At 41.2% G+C, this 25,936-nt stretch overlaps 1 protein-coding gene across 2 annotated transcripts in view; it reads left to right on the top strand.

Annotated features, from left to right (window-relative positions):
- LOC119182359 (BPTI/Kunitz domain-containing protein-like) overlaps nt 1-3,884 on the top strand; it is a 39,281-nt gene extending 35,397 nt beyond the window's left edge. For both annotated transcript variants that reach the window (XM_075865987.1, XM_075865986.1), the window contains 2 exons: nt 2,631-2,804; nt 3,697-3,884. In XM_075865987.1, the coding sequence (XP_075722102.1) occupies nt 2,631-2,804; nt 3,697-3,707 (185 nt within the window). In that variant the 3' untranslated portion in view covers nt 3,708-3,884. The remainder of the gene's footprint in view (nt 1-2,630; nt 2,805-3,696) is intronic.
- Nucleotides 3,885-25,936: the final 22,052 nt, after the last annotated feature.

The following is a 25,936-nucleotide window of genomic DNA, read 5'->3' as shown; positions in this document are numbered from 1 at the left end:
AAGTAATGCGCATGTCGACACAGAACAATATTAATTGTTAGTTTTGGTTTTGAATCAGATAATTCCGCACTGCCTCGCAAACTATCGCGCTGGCAAACCCAGAAATAGAGGTTCCAAAGGACAGGATAACGGACATGGTTAAATTCACTCCAATAGCACGTAAAAGATTTTCTAACTCAATCTATGAGCTGTAGTAAATTTTCTTTATTTCGTGAACTTCTTTTTCACCTCTTCTCATGGCTCTTAGTCAATGCAGTGAATTGGCCGAGTGTTAGGGGACTTTAGTTCTCGTTTTTAAGGGTTTCCTCGTGATAGTTCTGTATAAGCTAGGAATAGTTAATACAACAAACTTAATTATTCAAATCTGATCTTTTTCTAATAATGGTAGTGTGTCTCGTCGTCTTCACACAGTATGTAACAGCACTCTTACATGAGATAATCTTAGAGCGTCGCAACGAGACAGTCTAATTGCATGGCCTCTAGCTGAGATGTTTTTTTTCCTCTATTCATCATGATGTGTTTGAATTCTTGCATTAAATACCAGAACGATGTCTGTGAATTAATTCCTAGTGGCAGTATCAGCACTGGAAATTTACAGGTTTGCTTGGCTTTTATTTGTCCCCGACATTGATGAAGTGCGTGCTGTGATGGAGTGTCTGAACAGTTTCTCTTAGAGCCGGTACTATGTGACATTATTACGTGTGATATTGACAATATCTTGATTATATATCATGAGGAAGTGGTGGCGATGATTGTTCGCTGCATCGGGGATAATTTAGCATAAAAAAATGTTCATGCATCACATGAATATATTCATGAGATGCTTTAAAGAAACAGGGCAAGGCTTAACCTTTGCATGCGATGAACGCCTGTAAGTTGAAATTTGGATTCAGCATTTAACTTCTTCATTTATAGATTATCACGTTTGCTGGCCGTTCGCCGTCAGGTCTAATAAAAACCTAGTCAGTTTTCGCTAGGTCACTTCAAATTCTAAAATCTTCCATAGACGTATACACAACGTTTTATGCTTTAACGGCGTCTTGTGCACAAAAATATTTTTTAGCCTTCATGCTCGAATTCTCCGTCAGAAACAATTAACATATATTCTTCACATGCTTGTTACCAAATACATAATTGTGGCAGAAATTTGAAAATGTTAATTCAAAATCACGTTCTGGCTAGCCAGGCAACAATCATGCGGGGCTAACCTACCGAGTGGTCACTCATGTCAGCATTTCTTTTCCACAGATAGCCATTGCTTCGACTTCGTATTTCTATATGCCAAGTAAAGGGAGCTAGTAACTTTACTTATTATCTCTACTTTTTGTAAGAATACGCTGCTGTCAGATTGCCAGAAATTATATGTTTTCATCGGGTACGAGTGTATCGTCAAGCATATTGTGCGCAGTCAAGCACAACATGCTCTTTATTTCTAAAAAGAACTATCTTTTATATTGCATTTTGTAGCCATGTGGTCGGGTTTATGCGGATCGATTGGCGCACTTCCGAAACATTCGCCTACGTGAGCACCACGTTGACTTTACAAACCGAGTGTGCACTTCGTTTTCGTTTTTACTGCTCAATGAATTACTTTCTACTCCGCAAATTTTTTTCACACGACCACAGTTTAGGGTTCCAATGATTGCCACATAAGGGAGATGGCCGAATAGATCACCACCTGCAGAAAATATTGAGACACGTGTGTTAGCACACCACACACTGCGTTCTTTATTTGTGAGCTGAGTTACACGATTAAAGTTAATGCTGAATAGTTATGGTCGTCTTGTCTCAAGTGTAGGTTGTATGAGCCTAATTTTTTTTTCTCTTTGAATAAAGAACGCAGTTTTCATCCTTTCTTCTCTGTCTTCGTCTTCTGCGCTGTTTCAACTATCATTGTGAGCCCAAACCAACTGCCTGAGCTCCTTCCTGCTGCAGTCACAACTGCACGTTTTTTTTTGTGGTGGTGGGGGGGAGGGAGACTCACATTTCATGGAGCGTTCCTTAACATGTGGCAGCAGTGCAGAACACGACTCAAAAAGCAGGTTACGCAAGGAAGCACTCGTATCGTCCATTCTTCAGTAGATTTCTTTATTCTGCGCCTCTAGACCATAATCCCAGCTAATCAGCCTAGATCTTGATCTGTAGCTTCTCGACGAGTTCACATAAGGCTGTCGAGGACCTTTACGCCTGGCTACCATTTATCTTGGTACCGCAATCATATTACTTTGAACTTATATGACAATATAACATAGTGCCAGATGCAGTAAAGTTTTGAGCTCGAAGCACCTTCTGGAAAGTAGATATTCGCTCTTATCTGTTTGAAAAATAGGGTAGTTTTGTTGAACTATTCAAAAGAAAAGATGGAATAAAGTAAATGCCCTATAGCACTTACTGCATTAGGCGTACAGTCTGTTTCGCACTTAGGAGAAATCTCGAAGCGTGTGGCCTCGCGATACGGCAATGATGTGGCCAGCGCGGCAGCCGCTCGTGCGTGCGCAGTTGCTTCAAAAGCGTGCTGCTGAACCGCACCGGCTGATACGGTGGTTTAATGGGCAGTCGGTAATGATGACTCCGAAACTACACTTCTTTTCAAGCTGTAATTTATGAAATCACGGTATTATTTTTCGCAGTGCGTCCGAGACCTTTCTGCTACCTGCCGAAAAAGCGAGGTGCATGTTTCAGCAATTACCCTCGCTATTTCTACAACGCCACCAGTGAAAACTGTGAACAGTTCGCCTACAGTGGCTGCAGGGGCAACGCAAACAACTTCGTTGAGATCGACGAATGCACCCGCATGTGCTCAAGTAAGAAATTTACAAAGGCATGAGTTCCTGTTCCCCAAACTTCAACACACGGATAATATATTTTGTACGCATTTATTGCTGCTGAATTCTATTACTTTCCAATAAATCACGACCTTTCAGACAAATCATGAAAGACTTGAATACATTTGTCTATGGTACGCTAACTGCAGCAAGGTATTATTTATTACCCTTGTATTTGCTGATATAGCGACACCTTCAGTTATCTATAAGGCACGCTATTTGGGCACTCACACAAGAATCTTGAATATAAGCACGTTGGTGCAATGACGGTGAGCGATGAAGGTTTATCGAAAATCAAGGTACATGCTTCCATTCGCGTGCGAATGTTTGCAGACGCAATAACGACTCTGGGGTCATGCAATAAAGGATAAATATTGCGTTAAAAATCTTTACACTGTGGCAAAAGCAAACAGGCAAGGTTGTTTATCTGACGGACCGAAATGTATTCGAAAGGTCAAGAAAACATCTTTGTTTTTTTATCACCTGTTGAAATGCCACGTTCCTGTAATAGCTAATTTGATAAAGCAGCAAGCTTGAGCAAAGTAAGGTTGGTGCATAACACATGAATCGTTACATTGAATGTATAAATCTTGGTCACAGATATTGCGAAGCATCAAAATCAATGCCCCAATTTGATCAAAACAGAACAATAACATTTGTATATTTAAAAATAACATAAACTTTCAGAGAGAAAACTCTACAGCCATCTGTCAAATATCTAACGTGCAACCTTGAGGTGAGCAGCTAAGCACATTCAACGATGGTCCAGCTTTACGAACAATATTTTGCATATATTTAGTGCTTTGGTGTATTTAAATGTAGCGTCGGTTCGCTTCGTTTTATATTGCAAAGAATATTGATTTCATTACAGAGTACCTGTAAGAGTGAAAGAAGAGAAGCAGAAGCCATTTTTACGAACGACATGAATTTCGGCACTTTCAGTGGACCTACTGTCATTCGGTAATTTGATGCGCCAAAATTCTTCAAGAAATAAATATTGCATAGGCATTATTGTATCTACAAGCGGCAGTTTTAATAAAGAACAGATAATTTTCACAACTGTGTCATCTTTTCTCAGAAACATACGACAATATGTAACAACTACGAAGAAAAAAATTTTGTTCAGTGCTCCTTTAGCAGAAATTGCTAAATAAACAGCGTGAAAGCTTCCGAGAACGTGCAAGCAAAAATATCCCTATGAATCTTAATGTTTTTGTGGAGTCACTCATCCGAACATAGTAAGGTATGTTTCGTTTTCTGCGAAAATGCAGCGTCTCCAAGCTTACCTTCACTCCGAACGTTTCAAGGTGTTTCTTTTTAAAAGAACTTCTATTTCTGTAATGAAAAATCCATCATTGTAAACAGGACAACTTTGACAGATACCCATGGTGTAGCCATGAGCATGGAAGGTCTTAGTGCGTAAAAAAAATACCCTTCACCACAATGCGATGCCCATGCAGTATACTTCACGTCATACATAAAAGCAAGCGACAAAGTGGCGAGCACTACTTCCCGATCTAGGCACAAGGTCTCGCGTCCAGTTGCGGTGTGTTTAGATTACTCCAAAGAGCTAGCACAACATCTGGATTTTCGGTCATTCCCACGCCATCTGAAACTTTATGCTGAATTTCATGCATTATACTTTAGCCGCTGAAAAGTAGTTTCTACAGTCACCGACGGCTGCTCTTCGGACCAATCTGAGGAAGCTAGGTTTTTTTTATCATCATCATCACTGTTTATTCAATCAACGTAATACAAAAACATGGTTACAAAAGTATTTGGACCATTAGCCTGTGTGGCTAGTCAGTGGTCCAATCTATTACATGATTATTTTATTACATGTCAGGAGCAGAGGTGCAGTTATTATGATTATGAATCTATACACAAATTCAATGACAGGGTAGCTTTTAAGGTATATTTTATCGAATTAAATACACATGACAATAAATGCTAAATTGCTGCAAATACTTTAGTACACAAGTGATAAAGAACTAAAGGCATACATTGTAACAATACAGAAGATAGTGATACCACAAAATATTTAGCACAATTTGTGCACAAAATTAACTGCGTTGAAGAATCAATACAATCGAACTCACTTCAGAACTAGAAACAAAAAGAAGGAAAGAAAAAGAACTATGCCAGATGAGTCGTAAAAAAGTGTGGACGTGAGCTTGACTTTGGTTTGCTTCCATTGCCTGTACCTGTCATCTGGACAGGGAAAGTGATTGCCTGAAACACTGCTAATAAACATCATCGAGCACCGCTGGTCCGATGAAACTCCGCGTCACAAGCGGTAATGTTTAATTCAGGTGGAAGCACTATTGATAGCAATCGTTTGCAGAGCGAACATTTGACAATGCGCGTTGTGAGTGGTTTCAATGATGCTCTTGGCGACGTGATCCACGTAATAATTAAACTATTTAGGGAGGTTATTCGGGGCTGGGTACCCGCCGTATCTAATCGCATCGGTGTGTGAGAGACTTCTGCGGACAGTGAGAAACGGTGATAAACGTGCGTGCGTCTCTGCAGAATGCAATAAAGGAGACAAACGCGTGGCCCTCATTCCTTACAGTTATATATTAGTGCATGAACTTAAAAGTGAGGGGAACAGGTATAATGTGCGCGTTGTTTTCTCTGCACCTTTAAAATTGGGTCATATATGTGCCATGGTGCATAGGAGGGCGCAGGGCACGTCACAAAGCAGAGCATCCCTACTGAAACGTTCCGTATGAAATCTTACGGAAAATATATGGACTCCGTAACATTTCCTTATGCTACCTACGGAAAAAATATGGAGTTTTATGGAAATATACGGAAGTTGTATGGCATTTACAGAAAGCTTCTTATGGAGTATAAGGAAGGATAAGGAAATTGTATGGCGTATACGGAAAGCTTTTTATGGAGTATACGGAAAGATAAGGAAAATGTATGGCATATATGGAATGCTTTTTATGGAGTATATGGAAGGATAAGGAAAGATAAGGAAAGTGTATGGAGTGTACAGAAGCTTTCATAAGGAAAATGCAGAATGTAAGGTCTTACGGAAATATACAGATTTTGTAAGGTGCTTACGAAAATGTGCAATAGTGTATGAAAGGCATGTGGATTGTTGCAAAAACGTGGAAACTCTACAGTTGTTGTCACATTTTAAGCAGAAAATCCGAGCTCTATAAAGTTATAAATGAATGCACAGTGACATATATAGTACAAAAGAATAACACAGCCTAGTCTGTGTTGTCAGTCACCGCTGTTAGCCCTTTTCCAGAATGAATAACACTTCTGTAGATGACCAGGTGCTAAAGTCTGTCACAAGGAAAATGTTTGATTCACAAGGAATGACAATAACTGTCATTTTACTTGCATGCTGTCACACGAAAACAAATCAAGCAAAAAAAGCATAACTTCAAGGGCTCGTTTTTTGGTAGAAACAATAATAATGAGAACTAAATTCAATGTGAATGAACTTGTCAATAATAATGAAACTGTTCTCATTAACATTGGCAAAGAGAAATGTCATTTTAAAATATCGGCCATGAGCTTAGCTCTCCTGAGCACCGACAAAAGAAATGAAAATCTATGAAAACTAATTGCATGTAGCCTAAAAATAATTTTTTATTGATAGTATATGCTCCTACAATATAAATACAGCTATACACAACTTGTCACAGCTTCACGACCGAAACGAGGTAGGGGCAGAGGAAGTGGTCAGAAAAATAATTAAGTATGAGAGCACAACTGATATGTACAAACACATAATGGTGCTTATCACTGATGCACGGATGGTCGTGTATAGAGCTGGGTCGTTTTGAGATTGTCAAAAGCATTGTTTCAGACCACCATGCAGATTACGCTTTACTTGTAGTGCTACATAAGACACAACTTATGGGCCAGCTTTAATGAATGAGAAGATTATCGGTTAAACAAATGCTTTAATATATATCATATCATGACTGCATGGACGCATACAAGCTATGTAAAGCGCAATAAAGTGAGGACGCATGAGCTTCTCTTGATGCTTCAGTTCTACATAGTTGCTTCAACTGTGCTGCAAAGAAATTTAACCAATATCTGTGTGTGCAACATTGTCCATTTTAAATTATCTATATGTATACATAAAATTCCTACTTCGAGTTAAGCTACGTAGCACTCCATAACTCTTCCTTTTATTAAGGGCAATTTTTCAAACAATCAACATTATTCATTTTCTGTCTGATGACTTCATGCCCGCAATTCGTGGTTTGGCACGATCACAATGGTGCAGCCCTTATTTTGGAGGAATCAAAAAACATCAACCAAAATATATTTTGGAACTGCTTCTCGGTGATATTGCCTTCCCTCAACTGCCACAGCTTGAGATGAGTCATATAGCAAGTCTCGCGCATACCTAGGGCCTACCCTTGAAGAAACTGGTCCGGCTATGAAATGCTCAGTTTTTTCTCAAATAAATTTTTTGGTTTGAGTTTTCTCACTTCTCGAGTCCCTTCACAATCAATCAGACCCATTGTTCCCCTTATTCCTTATATTGTTATATTATGAAATAAATAAAAAAATTAATAATGAAAACAAAAATCATAATAACTGTTGCGCAAAAAACACAGTCCCACATACGTACTTGAACGCAATATTGCTTTTATTTTGTTTTAGAACCTAAGGCATTAGAAAAGATAGCAGTACAATAAAAACGTTGAAAAAAAAACAAAAAAAAATTAAACTTCGCGGGACTCGAACCTGCGCCACTTAGTTGTGCTCGCGTACGTGAACTGAGTGCGTTAGCTTGCTAAGCTATTCGCGCTGAAGGTAGCTTGGCGTTTAAGTTATGTATATAAATTTGCTTTTTACACGCTATGTGTTGGTATATTTATGTACGATATGCGATCGTATCTATTGTTGTGTGCATATGTTTTGGGATTGTATATACGTCACATGCTTTTCGCATGTCTTTCAACTATAGATTGCTGCACCGCCGCGGATGAAAACAAGTATTTTTACACCCACACACAAGCTTGAGCAGTTGAAGGTTGTTTCCCGGGGCTCTCTTGCGATTGAGTCGGCCACCACAGGGAATCATAGTGATACGCCATTAATCCCTGCATGTAGCTGTATTCCACTTAGTAGCTCTATCACTTGATGACAAATCGAGCGCGGGGCGCGACGCTATTGCGCACGACCATGCCTCGCGTAGCGGCGACATCAGCTGATTTCGCCGGCCGGCTTGCTTCGATTTGCTTCAGAGCAAAGAAATGTCATACCTTGAAAGATTGCGTACTGCACTATGTCAAAATGTTACTGCTTTGTAGCCATTCTATGATTCTTATCACTACTGTAGAGCTTTGCGTCGGCGACACGCACCGAACGTGAAACCGCACTACGTCTGTCGTAGAAGCAGTAGGAGGCTGTCGTCTGCTAGAACAAAAACAAAACAAAGACCTGCGAAAATATTCATAAGTTGTAACTTGTTTTTTGAATAACCGTTTATCACTTTTAAAGTTATTTTGCCAGATAACATACATCTTTTTTTCAGTTTATAGCAGCGACAGATGTTTTTTTTTTTCCTCACACAAATATCCAAGCCAAATCCATTCACAGCTAAAGCCACATGTTGTTTGTCTTTGTCTCCGTGGGAATGCTCTCTCATGTGTTCGCGCCGCTACACACGAGAGCACGAAATGTTAAATTTACGCAAGGAAGCGCCATTACTCGTTCGTGTGATGTGCTAAGATTGCGCTCTATTCCCGCGGTTGTCCGAGTGCGGATCAAGTGCGAGTCGTCCAAGGAATCGGCGGGTTGGGCGGGCGCTCGAAGGACTCCGAGGTGACGGCTGACGCCTGTGCTCGCTTCCCTCAGGACAGTGTGAAAGAAACTAAAGGTAAGGGGGACACTTTTTTATGTAGACCAAGTATGCCACTCAGTGCAAGTGTGTGTTGCTGCACTCGAACCAGGCGTCGCGAAACGGCAACCTTACGCGCCTTTGCGAGTGCGGTTGCCGATTTGCTTTGACAACGCTAACGCCAGCAGAGCCATGGCGCATCGGCGCGGCCTTACTGGAGCTGATTCGAGACAACTGCGGCAACGTGCATGTGTATGGTGATCGATTTTTTCATATGTGCAATGTAGTGAGGAAGACGCACACGGCGCTTGCTACGTTTTTAATTAAACGAAGCCTGCAGTGCCATTTCATGCAAAGCAGCATTTTGTTAACGCTCGCGGGCGATACAATTTGTGACTTGGCTCGATTCACCTAGCCAACCGCCTAAGTGGGTTGATTAGCATACGTTCACGGTAGAGCGTTATTATGCCCCTAAACAGTGGCGTGTGCTTGTTGAAAGATATAATGTGTGTGCCTAGTGTAGAGAGAGAAAGAGAGGTGTTCGTGCAATCTGCATGTGTACCTGCAAGACGCCTTTGCTTGTAACTAATAATGTACCGGCCAGCACCTACATTGTACGCCTGACTTTGAAAAAAACTTGCATGCACAATGTGAGACTTTGTAATCTGCCAGAGTTGCTTTTTATAAAATAATACACTGCCAGCATGTTCAAAATATGTTTCACTGCTGTGTGGCAGGGGTGCGGTTATCACGCTGTTGTGTAGTTGCTGATGCAAGCACCTATAGTTTTGATGCGTTAATATTTCTCATCTAACTCATCAGGTGTTTGGCTGTTTCAGCACAAACAAGGCAAAGAGAGAAGGAAGACGGGTAATGACAGGACCAGTGCCGACTTTTGTTTTCAGGAGAATACCCATGTTGGTGTATTTATTGTGACAGCCTTTCTGTGTTGCTTTTTTGCCCAATTTATGCAACAGCAAAGTTGTCAGCAATATGAGAGAGAACACTGAAATTAGCTTTTAAAGATCATGGTGACTAAATGCCTAGTAACTCACAGCACAAAGTAACAACAAAAGACATCAGTATGATCAATGTGGATGAGTACAGTCTTGCATCTAAAAAATATATTGTGCAAAATGTTGCCTAAGTAAGAAACCTCTCTATGTTTGCAAATAGTGTGACGTCACTTCGAGCACTGTGCCAGCCATTCCCTCCCTCTGTGCAAGGGCTGGTTGGCAAGGAAGTTGTTTGTGACGTTCCTGATAGACCACCGAGATGTATGCGATTCTAAACCTGTAGCCTAATATATACGTAATCTTTTGTGCAGTTACATCGCTGCATCTGACACCTACAACTTATTTGCATATTTACATTGCTCCCTTAGGACCTAACACACAAACTTGTTGTTTGCATTGTCACTTCATGAATATCGAGCGGTAAAGGTACTGAGTATATGTGAAACAAGAATCTCTGCTTATTACATGAAGAAATATGAGGCCTTCGATAAAACGAGTTATACCTTTATTGAGCTTGCGTACTCGTCGGGGCGATTCATACATGCAGCTTCAGCAAATGGTATCTTCCAGCCCGGTGACCTTGCAATTTTTTTCTGCACACAGCGCAAACACCGAGATGTACCCACTCGCAGATGGTCACGTCAAGTGCATATTTACCTAGACTAAAATGTCGAATCAAGTTTTTTCATCGACCGGTCCCTGCCATGAGTGCTAGTCTTCGTAAACAAGACAAATTGTTATTGACACTGCACACACCACACTCAGTATTCTCAGTTGAACCGATATTCTCAATACCTTTCAATGCACACTACATGCCGCAATCAACAGTGCACATTTTTGAAGACTATGCCGCTGTTGCTCGCACAGGCCACCACGTGTGTTCACTTCTTCAAGATAAACAGACAGCGTGGCAAATATTTTACCACACAGCTGGATGTTTGCTGACACATACTACAGCTAATGTCGACATTGTAACGTGAAGTGTAAGCTTTGAAAAATTAAAACTTGCCCCAAACACCGCACGACTGTACCGGGCTGAGCCACCAGCGGGAGTGTTTTTCCAGCCACTTCTTTTACATGTGCCAGTGACATCATGCTGTGACGTACCTCGGTAGGGGCCTATCGCTGCATACTTTATGTGAATGAGGGTCCTGTTAGTGAAAGCAGGCATTGTTGATTTCGTAACTTGTTCATGCCCAACTGGACCTTCATTTGCACAAGTTGTCTGACTGATATTCAGACGAACTTTTGTGTAATAAATTATACAGTTGGCAGTCTGTGCTTGCCCCTTACTGTTGTTACTGGGGTTTCTTGTTTAACTTTGTACTGCTCATTACTACTCACCTACACAAACTAGCCTATCTCGCCGCTGTTTTGGACAAGATGCAGCAGGCAAGTGCGATAGTGTTCATAACTCTAAATTCTCGAGCAAAATTGATCGTTTCATATTCAGTTAGTTGCATTCATATCAGTACATTAAAAGTAATCAATGATTAAACATGAATCCGTGTTCTTTCACATGATGCTCATAACTTTTATATCAAATTGAATGTGTTTATAACAAACATGGGTTATAGCTAAACTTCATGCTGTTTTCTTGAACAGCCGACAAAACGCTATTGCATGCTTACTTGCCATGAATGGGATTGTGTTTGAAATACATTGCAATTCTTCACCGGACTGCCAGTACACTTCACATTGGGGGAACATTTAATAACCATGGATTGATTAATTAAGAACGGAAAGAAAGAAGCGGCAGGCCGGGATACTTGATATTGGCATCCGTTTTGCTACCCAGCGCATTATCATGCAAACTTCCTATAGAGTGGTTATGCGTCTTGCATGTGTGTCTGTAAATCAAGAACTTTGGGTAGAACTATATTTATCTTACAAATGGTTGCAGGACTGTGGAGGCTGTAGGGCTGCTTAGGAATGGTGGAATCCCTGGACATGTGTTCAACCTTGCTGCATCAGCTCCTTGGTGTTTTCACGGCATCTTTACAGATGTGTTGGGCGAGTAAAGCAAGCAGGTTTCAACACAAGGAAAAGTATAATATGGCAGCACCTCTTGTGCGTGCCTTACATCCCAAGTATATCAAATATTTATCTTGCCTTGTGGCCTGTAATTTTTAAAGAGACACTTCTTTTTGCTTTATATTTGAGTCTTGATGCTTCGACAGCAATGTATTTGTGTTTGACAGCAAGTGTTCTTGAACAAATAACTGATCTCAATAATGACAAAACACCCTTCATACTTGGTCCTTAGCATAAGCTAGCACTTATCTGTAGCAGATTCAATTATTCATTTTTTGCTGGGATGATAATGGGCAAATAGCAAAGGCAAGTTCAGATTGGAGTGGTCGGTGACGTGTGTTTAGGCTCTGCCATATTGCTTTGCAACCAGAGTTACTTGTGGCCACATATACAATGAAGCCACATGACGTGCATTCTAAATGAGATTACCATATCACATTTCACTGCATCTTAGTATGTGCCAAACAAATGCAGATATCATTAGCTTGTCACTATAAAGGGATCCTAAACCAACACAAGGTTGAAATTTAGTCGTGGTGTTGCAGCTGTGTATGACTCTACAATGGATACATAGCCGTGATAATTTGTCTATATGTGGTCGCAATAGTAATGTTACACACATTGTACGATATAAAAGAGGTCCGCGCTTATTTCGCTTTTTTTCGCTATGCTTCTTTGTTGTCTCTTCTTGCCATGTGCTCCTCCTCACTGTACAAGGAGCAAGAGCAGTGGGCATACAAAGACGTATTTAAAAAAAATGTTGTAAGGTGAGCACTGAGAAGCTGAACACTTCCAAAAGGCTCAAAAAGTTAAAGGTATTGTTTCTTGCTACTTTTTGGGCACCCATAGCTGGTTGTGCTGCTGCAGTTAAAAAATAAGTGAAATGTTAATAATTAATTGGAGATGGTTTGGCACCCATAATTGCAGTTACATACAGAACTAGGTTTCAATGCGTAAGCAAAATCTGTTTACTCTAGATCAATCCTAATGATATCTGACATTCAGGAAATATTCACAGAAAAGCTCAGGAAAAGGCTAAGTGGTTGCCCCTTGAATGTGAAGGAGATACCCTTCTTCTAAAAGGTCAATAGACAGTCTAGTAGTCTCGATATTACATGCACTATAAAATATTCTGGTGTGGTGGTTTTCATGCATGTTATAATGAGAGGGGTTTTTATTGAACTGTTGTCACTTTGCCCTGCATTGCTGAAATTGTTCACATAGTTATAATACATGAATCACTTTATGCCTTTTGATTTTATGCAAATGGTTTGCTTACCCAGTCGGTTTAACTTGATCTGGATAAAATCATAAACGCTCTAAAATTTCTTTTACAATACAGCAGGTTTATTTTTAAAATACGCGATCTTTGATGTGAACGCAGTTGGTGGCGTGCTTGATTAATCCTTCACTATCACCACTCTAACTACACCTGCTACAGTGCATAGTGTGACAAAAGTAATGGTACTTAACATTACTGGCAGCATACACTTTTATGTCTCAAAATAGGTTAAAAAGCCTGGTAAAAATCTGTGTACGTTTTTTTTTTCGCTCCAACTAGATATTCGGGTCTACTCAAAGTAGCTTCCACTCTTTTAAGTTCCTCAAACTTTTAGGTGTTCAAAAGAAGTATCAATGCCATATACTTTCTTTGTCAGCCTACTCACCACTCTAATAATGAGAATTACCCGACAACATTACTCAGGAAAATATAGGGATGTTATAAAAAGTAATGTCAATTCAATTGTCAAAAAATGTCAACCAATTAGTAACTTGCCGCCAAGTTACGTTTTCGTTCACTTTTCTTTTCACAATTTTGTGAAAGCTATTTTTGATAACATCACCTATAGTTTGTTTGGCATCATTGTCTGCTAGTTCTCATTATAATGTGTTCAACAAAGACAACAAACCCTTAAATTTATAGTTCTTTCCTTTACTCATGAATCTGAAACAGTGAATCTCGGTAATCTTAGCGGTGTGTGACTTTTTTTTTTTTGATCAGTTGTGCATGTATTCAAGTACATGCATTTAGGTGGGAGGGCGAACTATTGCCTCCTCCTGTGACTAGCAGATTTTCTGAGAACGGACAGATGCATAATGCTGCCAAAGAAGTATAGAGATATTGGAAGTAATCGTAACGTAATTGCAATCGTAATGTAATTGCCAGTAGGCAAAAAAAAAGGTGTCCCACACTCGCCATAATGGTAACAAGCAGCGCTGACTGACTCTTCCATGTATAAATGCACATATATACCGTACAAAATGGAAGAGGGATAGCCGCCATGGTAGCTCAGTTGATAGAGCATCGGACATGTTATTCGAAGTTCGCAGGCTCGGTCCCTGTACAGGGCAGGTTATCTTTTTTTTTCCTGCCCCGCCACGGTGGTCTAGTGGCTAAGGTACTCGGCTGCTGACCCGCAGGTCGTGGGCTCGAATCCCGGCTGTGGCGGCTGCATTTCCGATGGAGGCGGAAATGTTGTAGGCCCGTGTACTCAGATTTGGGTGCACGTTAAAGAACCCCAGGTGCTCAAAATTTCCGGAGCCCTCCACAACGGCGTCTCTCATAATCATATGGTGGTTTTGGGACGTTAAACCCCACAAATCAATCAATATCTTTTTTTCCTTCTACTTTTCTTTCTTCATTATTACAACACTTCTATTCTCCTTGAAGATTTTCTGGTGTAAAAAAGGTACCTTATAATCTGAAGAGGCAAACAGAATGTGCCAGTGTACGAGTTAGCTCTTGTAGTGGTTACAAGTAAGATATGTTTTGAAGAATAAATCATTCTGCCACTTGGCTAAAGAATTGCTACAGGACATGGCACTGGATGCACTTTGTTATTTTTGAATCAAGCTATCTTGTATTCTATTTTTATAAATTACATGGGATACACGTGACGGTATCACACACTTTAACGCCACAAAGATTATACAGTGAACAATGTTATAAATGCGAAATTGCATAAGGATAAGGTGAAAACTGCACCCTCAACGAGAATGTACAGAAAGCACAGGGTGCAGGCGTCATTCCTTCTGCCCGTGCTTTTCAAGTGCGAGCTGTTTTCACCTCGTTCTGACCAACTAACTAGATTGAGATGTGTTGTTATAGTGCAAGAGGATGCTCCACGGGAAACTAGGTTTGTCTCAAAGTCTGTGTGTGTCTTTCAACCTATATGGTGCCCGGTTCAAGAGTTCATGCTGACCAGATCGTGTAAAACAGGACCGTGTAAAATGGACCGTGTAAATAAAATAAAATGGACCATGTAAATAAACAGGATCGTGTAAAATGTCGTTTTCGTGTGCAACTGTAGTTGTGGTTGTGCTGAATGACCTTTCTTTATATACACTACATAACAAACTTGCTTCTTTAGAGTCGAGTGCATCTTCGGATCGATTGTAAATGTTTGCATAAGCGAGGCCTTAAGTTTTATAAGAAATTCCTCAGTGTGCCACGAGGAAATGTGTGTTCAGCGAAAATTTGTATATCATTATATACAACTCTTAAAGCCTCGTCTACAACTTTGTGCAGGTTGACCTTGAGCAGAAAACGAGGAGCGGCAGCAGCCCCCAGAAAAGAGCAAGCACCCTCCAAGCTCCCGAAGCTCTCTTCGACAGGAACAGCAAGGTCACTGTGTGGCATTGAAAACCATTGCAAGGAGTACCTTATCAGTACACTGTGCTGCTCTTTCATCGCAGAAGACGAAGTTGACCACTCCAGAGGAACTTCACGCTGTGTATTGTGAGTGCTTCAGTGGTTTTGTTTTTGTCCAGCCAGCAGTTAAGAAATCATGTGTCAGATTCAGCCAGGATGGCTAGAGGGAGTCGGGCAGGCATGTTTGGACATTTGTCTAGCCAAGTAGTGCCAATTTTCGCACTGGTCCTGTTGGAGTTACTGCCAGAATCACAGAAGCTACGTCACCTCTCTAAATGTACAGATGTGTCGGGGAAGATTAGCTGCATTAGGTTTTTCTATAACTGATAGCTGCCAACATTCTTCATTATACAGGAGTTTTGTTCCTCACTTATGGGTGTAAAGCCCTCTACAGAAAAAATGCAACACGTCTACTTCCAGAAGACTCCAAGGCCCTATTTGTAGGTTTTTTCGGCTTGTATCATAAGCACCTCGTTTGGGCTACATGAACATTTTATAAACATGTACAGCGAAAATTTTGGGTGGCTGGTCGTTTTGTCGTTATCTTGTTCCTCACAGTATTCTTAAGCATGTTGTGCATTACGTTGTCAATCTGGTTCATGTGCATAGAAGACATTACGAAGTTTCAGGCTACAGTATAAAAAGCCTGGAAGCAAGCTATCAATAATTTTTTAACAGAGTTGCTCAATCTGATACATGATACATCACTAAACTTTCGTGCGTATTCATCAATGTAAGCTCGTCTTAGTGTTATCCAAAATGAAGATGTGAGTCGACAGATGGAAACATCTAGTGGGGTAATCAGGGTGAACAGTAGAAGTGTTTCAGACAGGCTGGCCGATGTTGCGATAGGAGGACCTATTTTTAGAAGTCACCTTGTCATCCTTGGCGTGTTAGTTTAAACGAGGTCAGTAATGACATCATCTATTGGTATAGGCGTGTGTGCCTGTTGGAAATGTTTGTCTGAAAAAAAAAAAACCTATAACGCAGAAGAGTGCAGCCCTTGCTTCTTTTCAAGTTAGGTTGCGCTGATACAAAGTGTTCTCCTGTTGGAGGTTGGGGGTAAGGGAAGCAAAAAAAGATAAATGATAGAAAAGAAGAAAATAGAAGAAAGAAAAGGGGAATGCAAAGTAATAGTAGTGCTACACTGCTCCTACTTTGCATCCCCCCTTTTCATCTTTTTTTTCCCTTGTTTTATTTTTTCACCTTTTTTGTTACATTTGCATTGTCCCATCTAGTGCATAAATCAATGACACATGGCTTTGCTATAGCGAAGATGCCTATGTGGTGTTGGATTGAACAGTGCCTTGTACTTCATTTAGTTAATTACAGACTGATCAGTCTTGCAATAAGTGCTTCCTGTCTATCACCACACATGTTCAAATGAAAAGTTTGTGCTTGGCTCTTAGTATGCTGGTATATAGCTTGTGTCTTGGACTACTCAAAATGAATGTTATTTTGCTGCTGTTTATGGTAATGAACTTATCCAACATGAGAATCTCTTGCCTTGTGAACTTTGTCGGACCTGCCTTTCTTTTTCTTTCCTATGCAGGCATTGTATGTGAGGGAGGCAGTAACACAGAGGTGATAGCTTGAGCTTCGGAAGAATAAATGCTGGCAGTGAGGCAATTACGCATCAAACATCCCAGCCATTTTGCCAACCGTTCAAAATGTGTTTTGAAAAAAAATATTGTGCTCGTTTACTGTATTTTTCTGAAAACAGCAAAATGCTAAAGTATATCACAGAGAACAAAATATTAGGCCACGTTGGTACCTTCTGGACTTCCCTGGATGTCGTCTGGGTGTTGTTTGTAAAAAGTAAAGTGTTTCAAAAATACTGCCTCTTCTACACAAAATTCGGTTTAGGTATCAAGTAAAGGTGATTGTGTGTAGTGCATGAAGCTCAGTAATATTAGTGCAATTTTTTCGCCGCATCAAAAGCAAGGAAGCAGTTCTCTTTATATGGCAAGTTATATGATTACACTTTGTCCTAAAGTAGAAATGAATTTTTGAAGTTTTCTTATGATGGCTATTTTCTGCATTTGATGTACGACAGCTTCCGTTCCGAAGTTCCCCATGGCCCTCAATAGGAGACTTCAAAAATCATTTTCCTCATTTAAACAAAATTTGTAATGATAACACTTGCCATGTAACAAGAACTGTTTATTTGCTTTCAACTTACATATAAAAGTAATTTTCAATTAGACAAACACACAGCTCAAATTGCATCTCAATGTGGACAAAAACGATTATATAGTGATATTTGTAATCTGGACCTAACATTATTTTTTTTCGTAAAATATAACTTCTGTGCAGTGAGTATTTGTGGCTCAAATATTCATACAAAATGCAGTATTGCCATACAAGAAATGCAAACGATAAACAGTTCGGCGGAATTCTTCAAAGCCTATGTAGCAGAAAAATTGCACTAATGTTACTTGACTTCAAATACTTTAAGAAGCATCTTTACTTAATATGTAGATCAAATTTGATGTGCCAAGAAAAAGCGGTACTTTGAAATTTTTCTCACAAATAACACCCGCACGACATTCTGCGAAATTCTGAAGGTACCCACGTGACCACTACTCTTTTCTCTTCAAAACATTTCTGCAAATAACTATTTTCGGAAGAGTAAATTACCATCATTTTTTAAACTATACATCTGTGATGGTCGCCAGGCAGTATGGTTTGTATGTTTGGCGTAGAATAGCCCAGTGCAAAAAACAACAAATGGCTGAGCATCCTTTGACGCTTGGGCAATTTTGAAAGCATTTGTTTGTTAGCAGCAATTCAGTTAAGCCCTTGTGTTTATGCTTAGGCCCAGAAACAAAACGCAAGTAACTAAAGTAGTCCTAAGAGTCATGTAGTCTCACTGTTCCAAGGCTTGTGGAGCCTACTTTAGTGCAAGCTTCACCATTTTTTTAAAATTCAGATTCAACGAACAGGTTTTGGAGGCACAGTGCATTTTCAGCTCACTTGTTTCACACCAGTTACTTAGATCAAAAGCGGAAAGTAGAGGTAAAAATACCATTTTAAAGGCATTGTAGGTAATAACAAAAAGGACTGCTTTCTCTTTTTGTGTGGTGCTTTGCCTGAACGCGGTGCTTTTTTTGGTATAGTTCATTGTCTAGTGAACATAGGCCTTAAAAACTAACATTAGCCATGTTGAGGTCGATTTCTTGATTATAGTCATAGGAGACATATAAATATTTATGACTTCAAACTTGATTGTTCTTTTGAAGATTTTTTCCTTGCATAATGATATTTGAGAGTCTTAGTCAATTTTGTTATAAGAAAACGTGATGTCATAATAGGGTCACTTTTTGTAGAGTCGTTCAGTTCTACCTTACCTTTTACATTCCTAATAGAGCAGTTATTTTCAATATTGGTATTTAAAATGGAATGAGCATGCTCTATGTAGTAAGCTGTAAGCACTTACAGATAGCACATGCAACCAACTTTTCTGTTGGCAGTTTATTTCTGTTATTCTTGATTTATATGTGGGATTTCACGTCCGAAAACCACTATATGATTATGAGAGACACCGTAGTAGAGGGCACTGGAAACTTCGACCACTTGGGGTTCTTTAACGTACACCCAAATCTGAGCACACGTGCCTACAGCATTTCTGCCTCCATCGGAAATGGAGCCGGGGTTTGATACTGCGACATGCGGGTCAGCAGCCGAATTACTGTTACTCTTGCTCCCCTATATGTGTGCAGTTCGGTTAAAGTTATCTGGCTTGCACAGATTTTTAATGGCACCTGCCTTGTCCTGCTTGCTTTCATGGTGATTTTAACCTTCATAAGTTGCTTAGGTTTAACTCTCAAAATTGTTCAAGATGCCAATTTTGGGCACAAACTGTATAGTATAAAGGCAGCAGATGTACATGAACACACTATTAAATGAACACTGAGAGCTTTCACTTGCAGTTCCTAAAGTTTTACTGTGCAGGAAGCGTTTAAATCATAATTTCATAAGGACATAATAATCGATTATCTAATCGTGACAACCTAGTTATTTTCACTGTGATAAGCATGCTGTTTTTTTGATGTGGCAGAACTAATTTATACACTCATTCCTTCTATTATTCACATATGCATAACATGAAAAATTGTGTGCCTTAAATTTTCAGTTTCATTCTGTGTGTTATATTTCTTGTGCATGTAAATTATTGTTCTAGTCTCTGACATTATTTGTGCCAATTATTTTCATTTCCAGGTGCCTATGAAGGACACACAAGTTCTATCGCAGTGACCTTCGAAATTTACAGTGGTGCCGGACCCTCAAGCAGCATTTCGCCGATCTCCACAAGGCATTCATGAGATAAACACAGCGCCACACTTTCACAGTGCTATGATTATTATTTATGTTTAAACATTTCGTTCTAAAATTGCTGTTACATTGTGCCACCATCCTGTGGCTTAGGTGGAGCTCGTGAAATTGCGGTGCAGTCGCCTCATTTGTGTACGATCAAACTGCAATGTCACTATTCACAGCTGGAGCATACAGACAAATAAAAAAACATATTGATTGTAGCAGGGCTGATGTGTATATTAATGCTTCTCTATTGATAATAATAACTTTATAAGTTCTTTAAGTCTTGCATAGAACACTGCATTAATGTGTTGCAATGTAACCACCATTTATGATCGCTAGCATGTTAATTTAGTAGTTTTGTAATGTGTTTTATTTAAAAGGTAATTTTGCTTCTGCATCACAACAATTAATAAGCGAGATGCCGATGATTCAATCCCTCATCATGCACATTTAAGAAATATTGTGATTTGTACACAGTATTGCATGTACTCAAGATGTGGACGTCTATTCAATTTACACATTATATTGCTTTGCACTAGATTCAGACGTAACATGCACACATTTCAGTAATTTCCGCATGATACGTCTTTTCATAAGATGCGGAGTCCGCATCATACGTCTTATGCGGAGCCCGCATCATACGTCTTATGCGGAGCCCGCATCATACGTCTTCCATATTCCAATAATTCCGTATGTGAGGTCTCCGCATCTTACGGAACGTTTCAGTAGGGATGTTTGCAGAAACACGTGAAACAATTTGTTAAGCCTTTTTTTAGGAGTGTTGTATAACATACCGCTAACGTGCGGTGGCATGCACATCGGCCGGACTGGGCGATGTTTGAATATACGCCTCAGGGAGCGTTTTGAGTTGCTTGAAAAATAGTCCTTTTTTCGTTATAGCTTCCCGTTGCAATACCTGCAAGTGTCAACCAATGTTTGAAAAAATAAGTGTACTTTTCCGGCGTCCGCTTCAAACCACGCGTGAAATTTCCGAAGTATATCACATTTCTATAAATAGGACTCATTGTATTAGCCATCCGTCATTATCACTACTCGACTGTGAGTTTAACTATATTGATAATTCGTAGACAAGTGCTTCGAATGAACGCCACATTTGCTGCTCACACTATCATTTTATTCCTGTTGACATGTGCACCCTTTTTACTTATATGTCCTCCAAATGTGAGAATAAACCAGTTGTTTGTTGAGCACTCGTGCTGTGTGCCTCTTCTTTGCTTTGTGTCTGTGTCTACCCCCGCGCTCGCAGTTCGCTCAACCATCATGAATTACCAACTAGCCCACCTTTTCATCATACTGCAATTAAACTATCTTCGCCTCAATGAATCAAATATGGTCACGCACGTCACATCCTCATACAAGTGAATCTTGCTCGGAATAGTAAAATGCAAGGAAAACTACTTCATGAACGGGCTGTCTAAATTGGTACTTACTAGTGTAACAGCACCGTTACAAACCACAACGATTATTGCTGTGTCTACGAAGTATCCCAAGCGCCTGTGCTCCTTTAGCTGCCATAACTTCTATATGCGGACCCTAATTTAGGTTTTCAGTATAGGTCACTCCTAAGTATTTAACCTATTTTTGAGTGTGTGGTCTGAAACGCGCTTGTTCTTCAATGTCGTTCGTGTCATCATCATCGAGGGATGACGGCCGTAATGGCTTGACCCTCAGAAGCCCTTCCCTCAACAATGAAGCAGTCGTCACAATAATATGTGTCTTCATGAGACTTCCAAACGGCAATAACAATACAGTAATCACAATTAGTTACTACGATATAACTTTAATTTAGCCAGAACAAAGAGTACAAAGGAATGTTGTTATCGTATAAGCCAGGCTTTCACAAATTAATATATATTTGTATAGAGCCTCGCAACTAAGGGAACTACACGATGGCAGGAACAAGAATGAACAAGGGGTTTATTGTCACGCTCTTATATTGGTGAAATACCTGATAGCAATGCTACCGTGATAAAGCAGGCGGCGCAGAGAGCCCATGCCCGCTACATCCTCCGAGGGGTAAGCAATGAGAATGAAAGTTCAGTCCATTTGATTAAAGGCCGAATCGCAACGAACCCACTGTGGTGGCTTAGTGGTGCGTCCCAATGTTCTTGGGACCAGCGTAAGCTTGGGAGGAGCTGGCTCTTGGTGAATCGTTGGTGGTACTGGAACGCCCTCGACGTACCTCACTTGAGGGTCTGGTGCAGATAGGCGCGATGTAGCATAAATAAAACTACCCGATGTAGATGCCCCACAGTCAACAGACCTAGTCTCGGAGGAACCACCACCATTATCACTCACGTCTGCTATCCACTGTTCACCTGTCTGAAGAAGATGCCATCTCTAACGTCTAAACGCCGGACCAACAGCCGTTCTCACACCAAAGGACCTCGGAGACGTTCTTCCCGACACGATATCCTTTGGAGACCATGTTGAGTCCCTAAGCCGTACGATCGACCCTCTACCCAAGAGTGATAAGAGCTTTTTGCCGTCGATGTGATGATGCTTCTCGACTGATGTCGACTGTACGACTACAAAGTATGGCACATTCGACCAGAGACGTCTTCCTTAAAGGAGTTCTGCGGTGATCGGCCGTCCACAGGCGGCGTAAAGTGGTAGGCTAACTAGCCAAGCCAGAAGTCTTCCCGCAAATCTTCGTTTTTCTTCAGGTTGCGTTCCACGATCTGTACCTCTTTCTCAGCCAGAACATTTGATTGGGCAAAGTGTGGACTCGATGTTACATGATCTAAGTCATAATTTCTTGCAAATTCTGTGAGTTTTAACTTAAAAATTGCGGGTCATTGTCTGCGCATACCTCTAGAAGAACGCCTTATCTAGCAAACATTGCACTCAGTGCGGCAATTACTGTTTTTGCAGCAATGTCTTGGAACTTCAGCACTTCCAAGAATTTTGAAAACGCTTCAATTGCTATCACGTACGAACTTCCTCCAAACAAAAAATGCTTACCATCACATGCATCTATGCGATGAAGGTACTGGGCGCATGAGGAATAGCTTTTTTGGTTGCTTGTACGAAAACTTGCGACGAGTAGGCCAACTCTGAATAAGCAGCGATCTGTCATTGCTGAGCCCAGGCCAAAAAACCAGACGTCGTCAACACAGACGATAGTCTTTCTTGGGTACCTTCGACGCAAAAACTTTGATCTGTCTGTCTGTCTGTCTGTCCATTTGTCCGTTTGTCCGTTTGTCCGTTTGTCCACAGTTACCGCGAACCTGGTACTCTAAACAGCGTCAGCCGGTACCCCGAATAGCCAACCCCATCCGCAGCGCCAACCATTGTTGCTCAAAGATCACCGTTCATATGTGTGCGATTGTCAATTAAAAATCAAATATTGCGCATATCTGAGGCACCATAACAACGCGTATATCTTTTGCATGTCCATCTTTTACAAGAAATGACATACATGAGTAATTCTAAGGACCATAGCGCTTATCACGCTTCGCTGATTATGCAACGCTTGCACGGAAATGCAAGTGTTGCCAACGCTTTGCTAAGAAGACACGGTGGCGGCCCCTACCCGTCGCCTTGCGTTCTAGACCTTTTCACCTTTGAGACGCGCGCGCACGCCCGTCGCCCGTCTCAGGGCTACGCGCTTTGTTTTCCTTAAAAAAACAGCCAGATGGCGCTCATGTCTCACGTGTGACGTGACTTGATGCGCTCGTTCGCTTCCGCTGCACATTCGAGGCACTCCAACGCAGCGCCTCCGGAATACAATTCACCAATTTTCTTGCGCAGAACATCAAATAAACGTATTGTTCACTCACTACACGCGCAAGCTATTGCCTTTCGACTACATTTGCGGTGTGACATGCAGATTTGAACCAGTTTTTGGTATGCCCCCTTTTGGCTTTTTGAGCAATATGCTGTTCACGACAGGAAGCTGTGACGAAAACGGCTTCAATTCACCCTGCAGGTTCTCACCGCTTGACAAGGTGGAGATGAAAGTCCTCAGAAAACGATCATTTAGAGTTCCTTGCTCCAGCTTCCATCACGACGCATCTGTGATCAAATAGCCCAGAACTTGCACTCCATGCACCTCCACGTCATCTGCCGTACCAGTGCTGTCATCGTGACTGGCCGGTAATGATCTTGACATCGTGTCGACCTGAACGAGATGTTTGCCTTGTGCGAACAGTAAACAAAAATCATATTTCAGAAGACTTAGAAAAAAAATCTTTGAAGGCAGGGATGCGTGTCACAAATACCCTTCTCCGCAATAGATAAGAGCGGTTTATGGTGAGTCTTGATTAAAACGTTGAGGCCGTACACGAAATGGCGAAAATTTTCGCAGCGGAACGGACTGCTGAGCGTCTCTTCCTTGATCTGCGCATAACGCTGCTCAGCTTGCGTTAAAACATGACAGAAGTATGCCACTGGATGCCGCTCATAAACATCGTATCAAGCAGAAGTGCCGCACCCATGCCGACTTTTGATGAATCGCAGGTTATTCAAGACTGCCCCTTCAGATCAAAGCTAGCAAGATCAGGTGTCAAGGTTAGAGTCTGTGTGATACATTTCCACTGTTTTCTGTAGTTTTCAGTCAACTGAAATGTTGAGTGCACTTTGATAAGCGTCCGGAGAAGCGCCGTTCCCTCAGAAAGGCGCTGCACATACTTGGCGAAGTACGTGAGCACACCTAGAATGCGTTGAACGTCACTTTTTCTTTTTTATTCTGGCATTTCAAGCAAACTTATCACAAGCTTTGGGTCTGGCAAATTGCCGTCACGTCCGATGATGTGTCCAAGAATTTCAATTTCCGTAACATCGAACATGCATTTTGTGGCGTTGAACGTCAATCCAGCTTTTTCGCTTGCTTTCAAGACTCGTATTAATTTCATGGTCTTTCATGCCCTTGTTTGCTTGCTCTCCACACGAAAATGTCATCTATGTACACGAGGACACCTGTAAGGCCCCCAAACACCTGACTCATACTTCTTTGAATTTTTTCAGTCGCTGAAGCAATACCTAACGGCAATAGAAGATAGCGGTACCAGCCAAAAAAAGTAGCAAAGGTAGAGACTTTGCACGTCTGCTCATTAAGTTGGACCTGGTGAAAGCCGGAATATGAATTCAAGCAGCTAAATATTGTAGCTGCCAGCCAATTCCCCTTCCAGATATTCACGCCTTGGGAGCTTGAAGTGCTCTCTTTTATAGTGCTCGTTGATTTATCTAGGATCCATGCATATGCGAATCCTGCCGTCCTTTTATTTTACAGTAACCGAATGGTTACTTAGTTGCTGTGGTTCTTCTCTTCTACATTGATGCCCTCGCGCTCCAACTTCCGTAGTTCTTCTTCAAGAGGGCCGCGCATGCCCCGCTGCGGTGGTCTAGTGGTTAAGCTACTCGGCTGCTGACCCGCAGGTCGTGGGATAGAATCTCGCCTTCGGCGGCTGCATTTCCGATGGAGGTGGAAATATTGTAGGCCCGTGTTCCCAGATTTGGGTGCACGTTAAAGAACCCCAGGTAATCAAAATTTCCGGAGACCTCCACCTCGGCGTCTCTGATAATCATATGATGGTTTTGGGACGTTAAACCTCACAAATCAAGAGGGCCGCGCAGGGACAGAGGATTATGCTGCAATGGCTGAACGACAGGAGCCGCTGTTGGACGCAAGACCATGCTGCATGGTTACTTCAAGTGGCCTAGTCCTTGAAAGAGGTGCTGGAAAATCAATACGGGCTCGGAGTCTGTACAGGCGCTTACGGTAGCTACAGTGAGTTGAAAAAGGCCTAAGAAATTACTGGCGTGCATTCCTAGTATGACATGTATGTCATTCTTGACGACAAAGAACTGGACTATGCTGGGAGCATTTCCTACTCTTGCTTTCTGCAACGTCGCTCCACAATGCGTTAAGACGCCTCCATTGTAGGCCCGTAGCACTGAGGTAGCGGCAGTCCAGATTCCCCCAGCACGTATTTTCCGGTACGCTGAAAACGGTGACAAGCTGGCCTGTGACCCCGTGTCAACCTTAAAACAGTTTCTTTCCCGTGACGTTACCTTCCAATACCCAGTATCTCAAATGTTTTTTGCCAACGCCAACTTCTAGGATGTCGAATCATTCATCGCCATCGTTTTTTTTTTATTTGGCAAATTTCGATATACCTCGACAGCACACTGCGAAGGCATTGGGAAGGTGGCATACGTTGCATTTCTTGCCGTACGCAGGACACTGCCTTGGTCTGTGTCGCAGATCGCAATTTATGCTGCGGTACTGCTTATT

The sequence above is a fragment of the Rhipicephalus microplus genome, chromosome 6 (assembly GCF_043290135.1).
Source record: "Rhipicephalus microplus isolate Deutch F79 chromosome 6, USDA_Rmic, whole genome shotgun sequence".
In the NCBI taxonomy this organism is placed as follows: Eukaryota; Metazoa; Arthropoda; class Arachnida; order Ixodida; family Ixodidae; genus Rhipicephalus; species Rhipicephalus microplus.
Note: the sequence above shows the minus strand (reverse complement) of the source record. Positions and strands in the feature narration are given on the sequence as shown.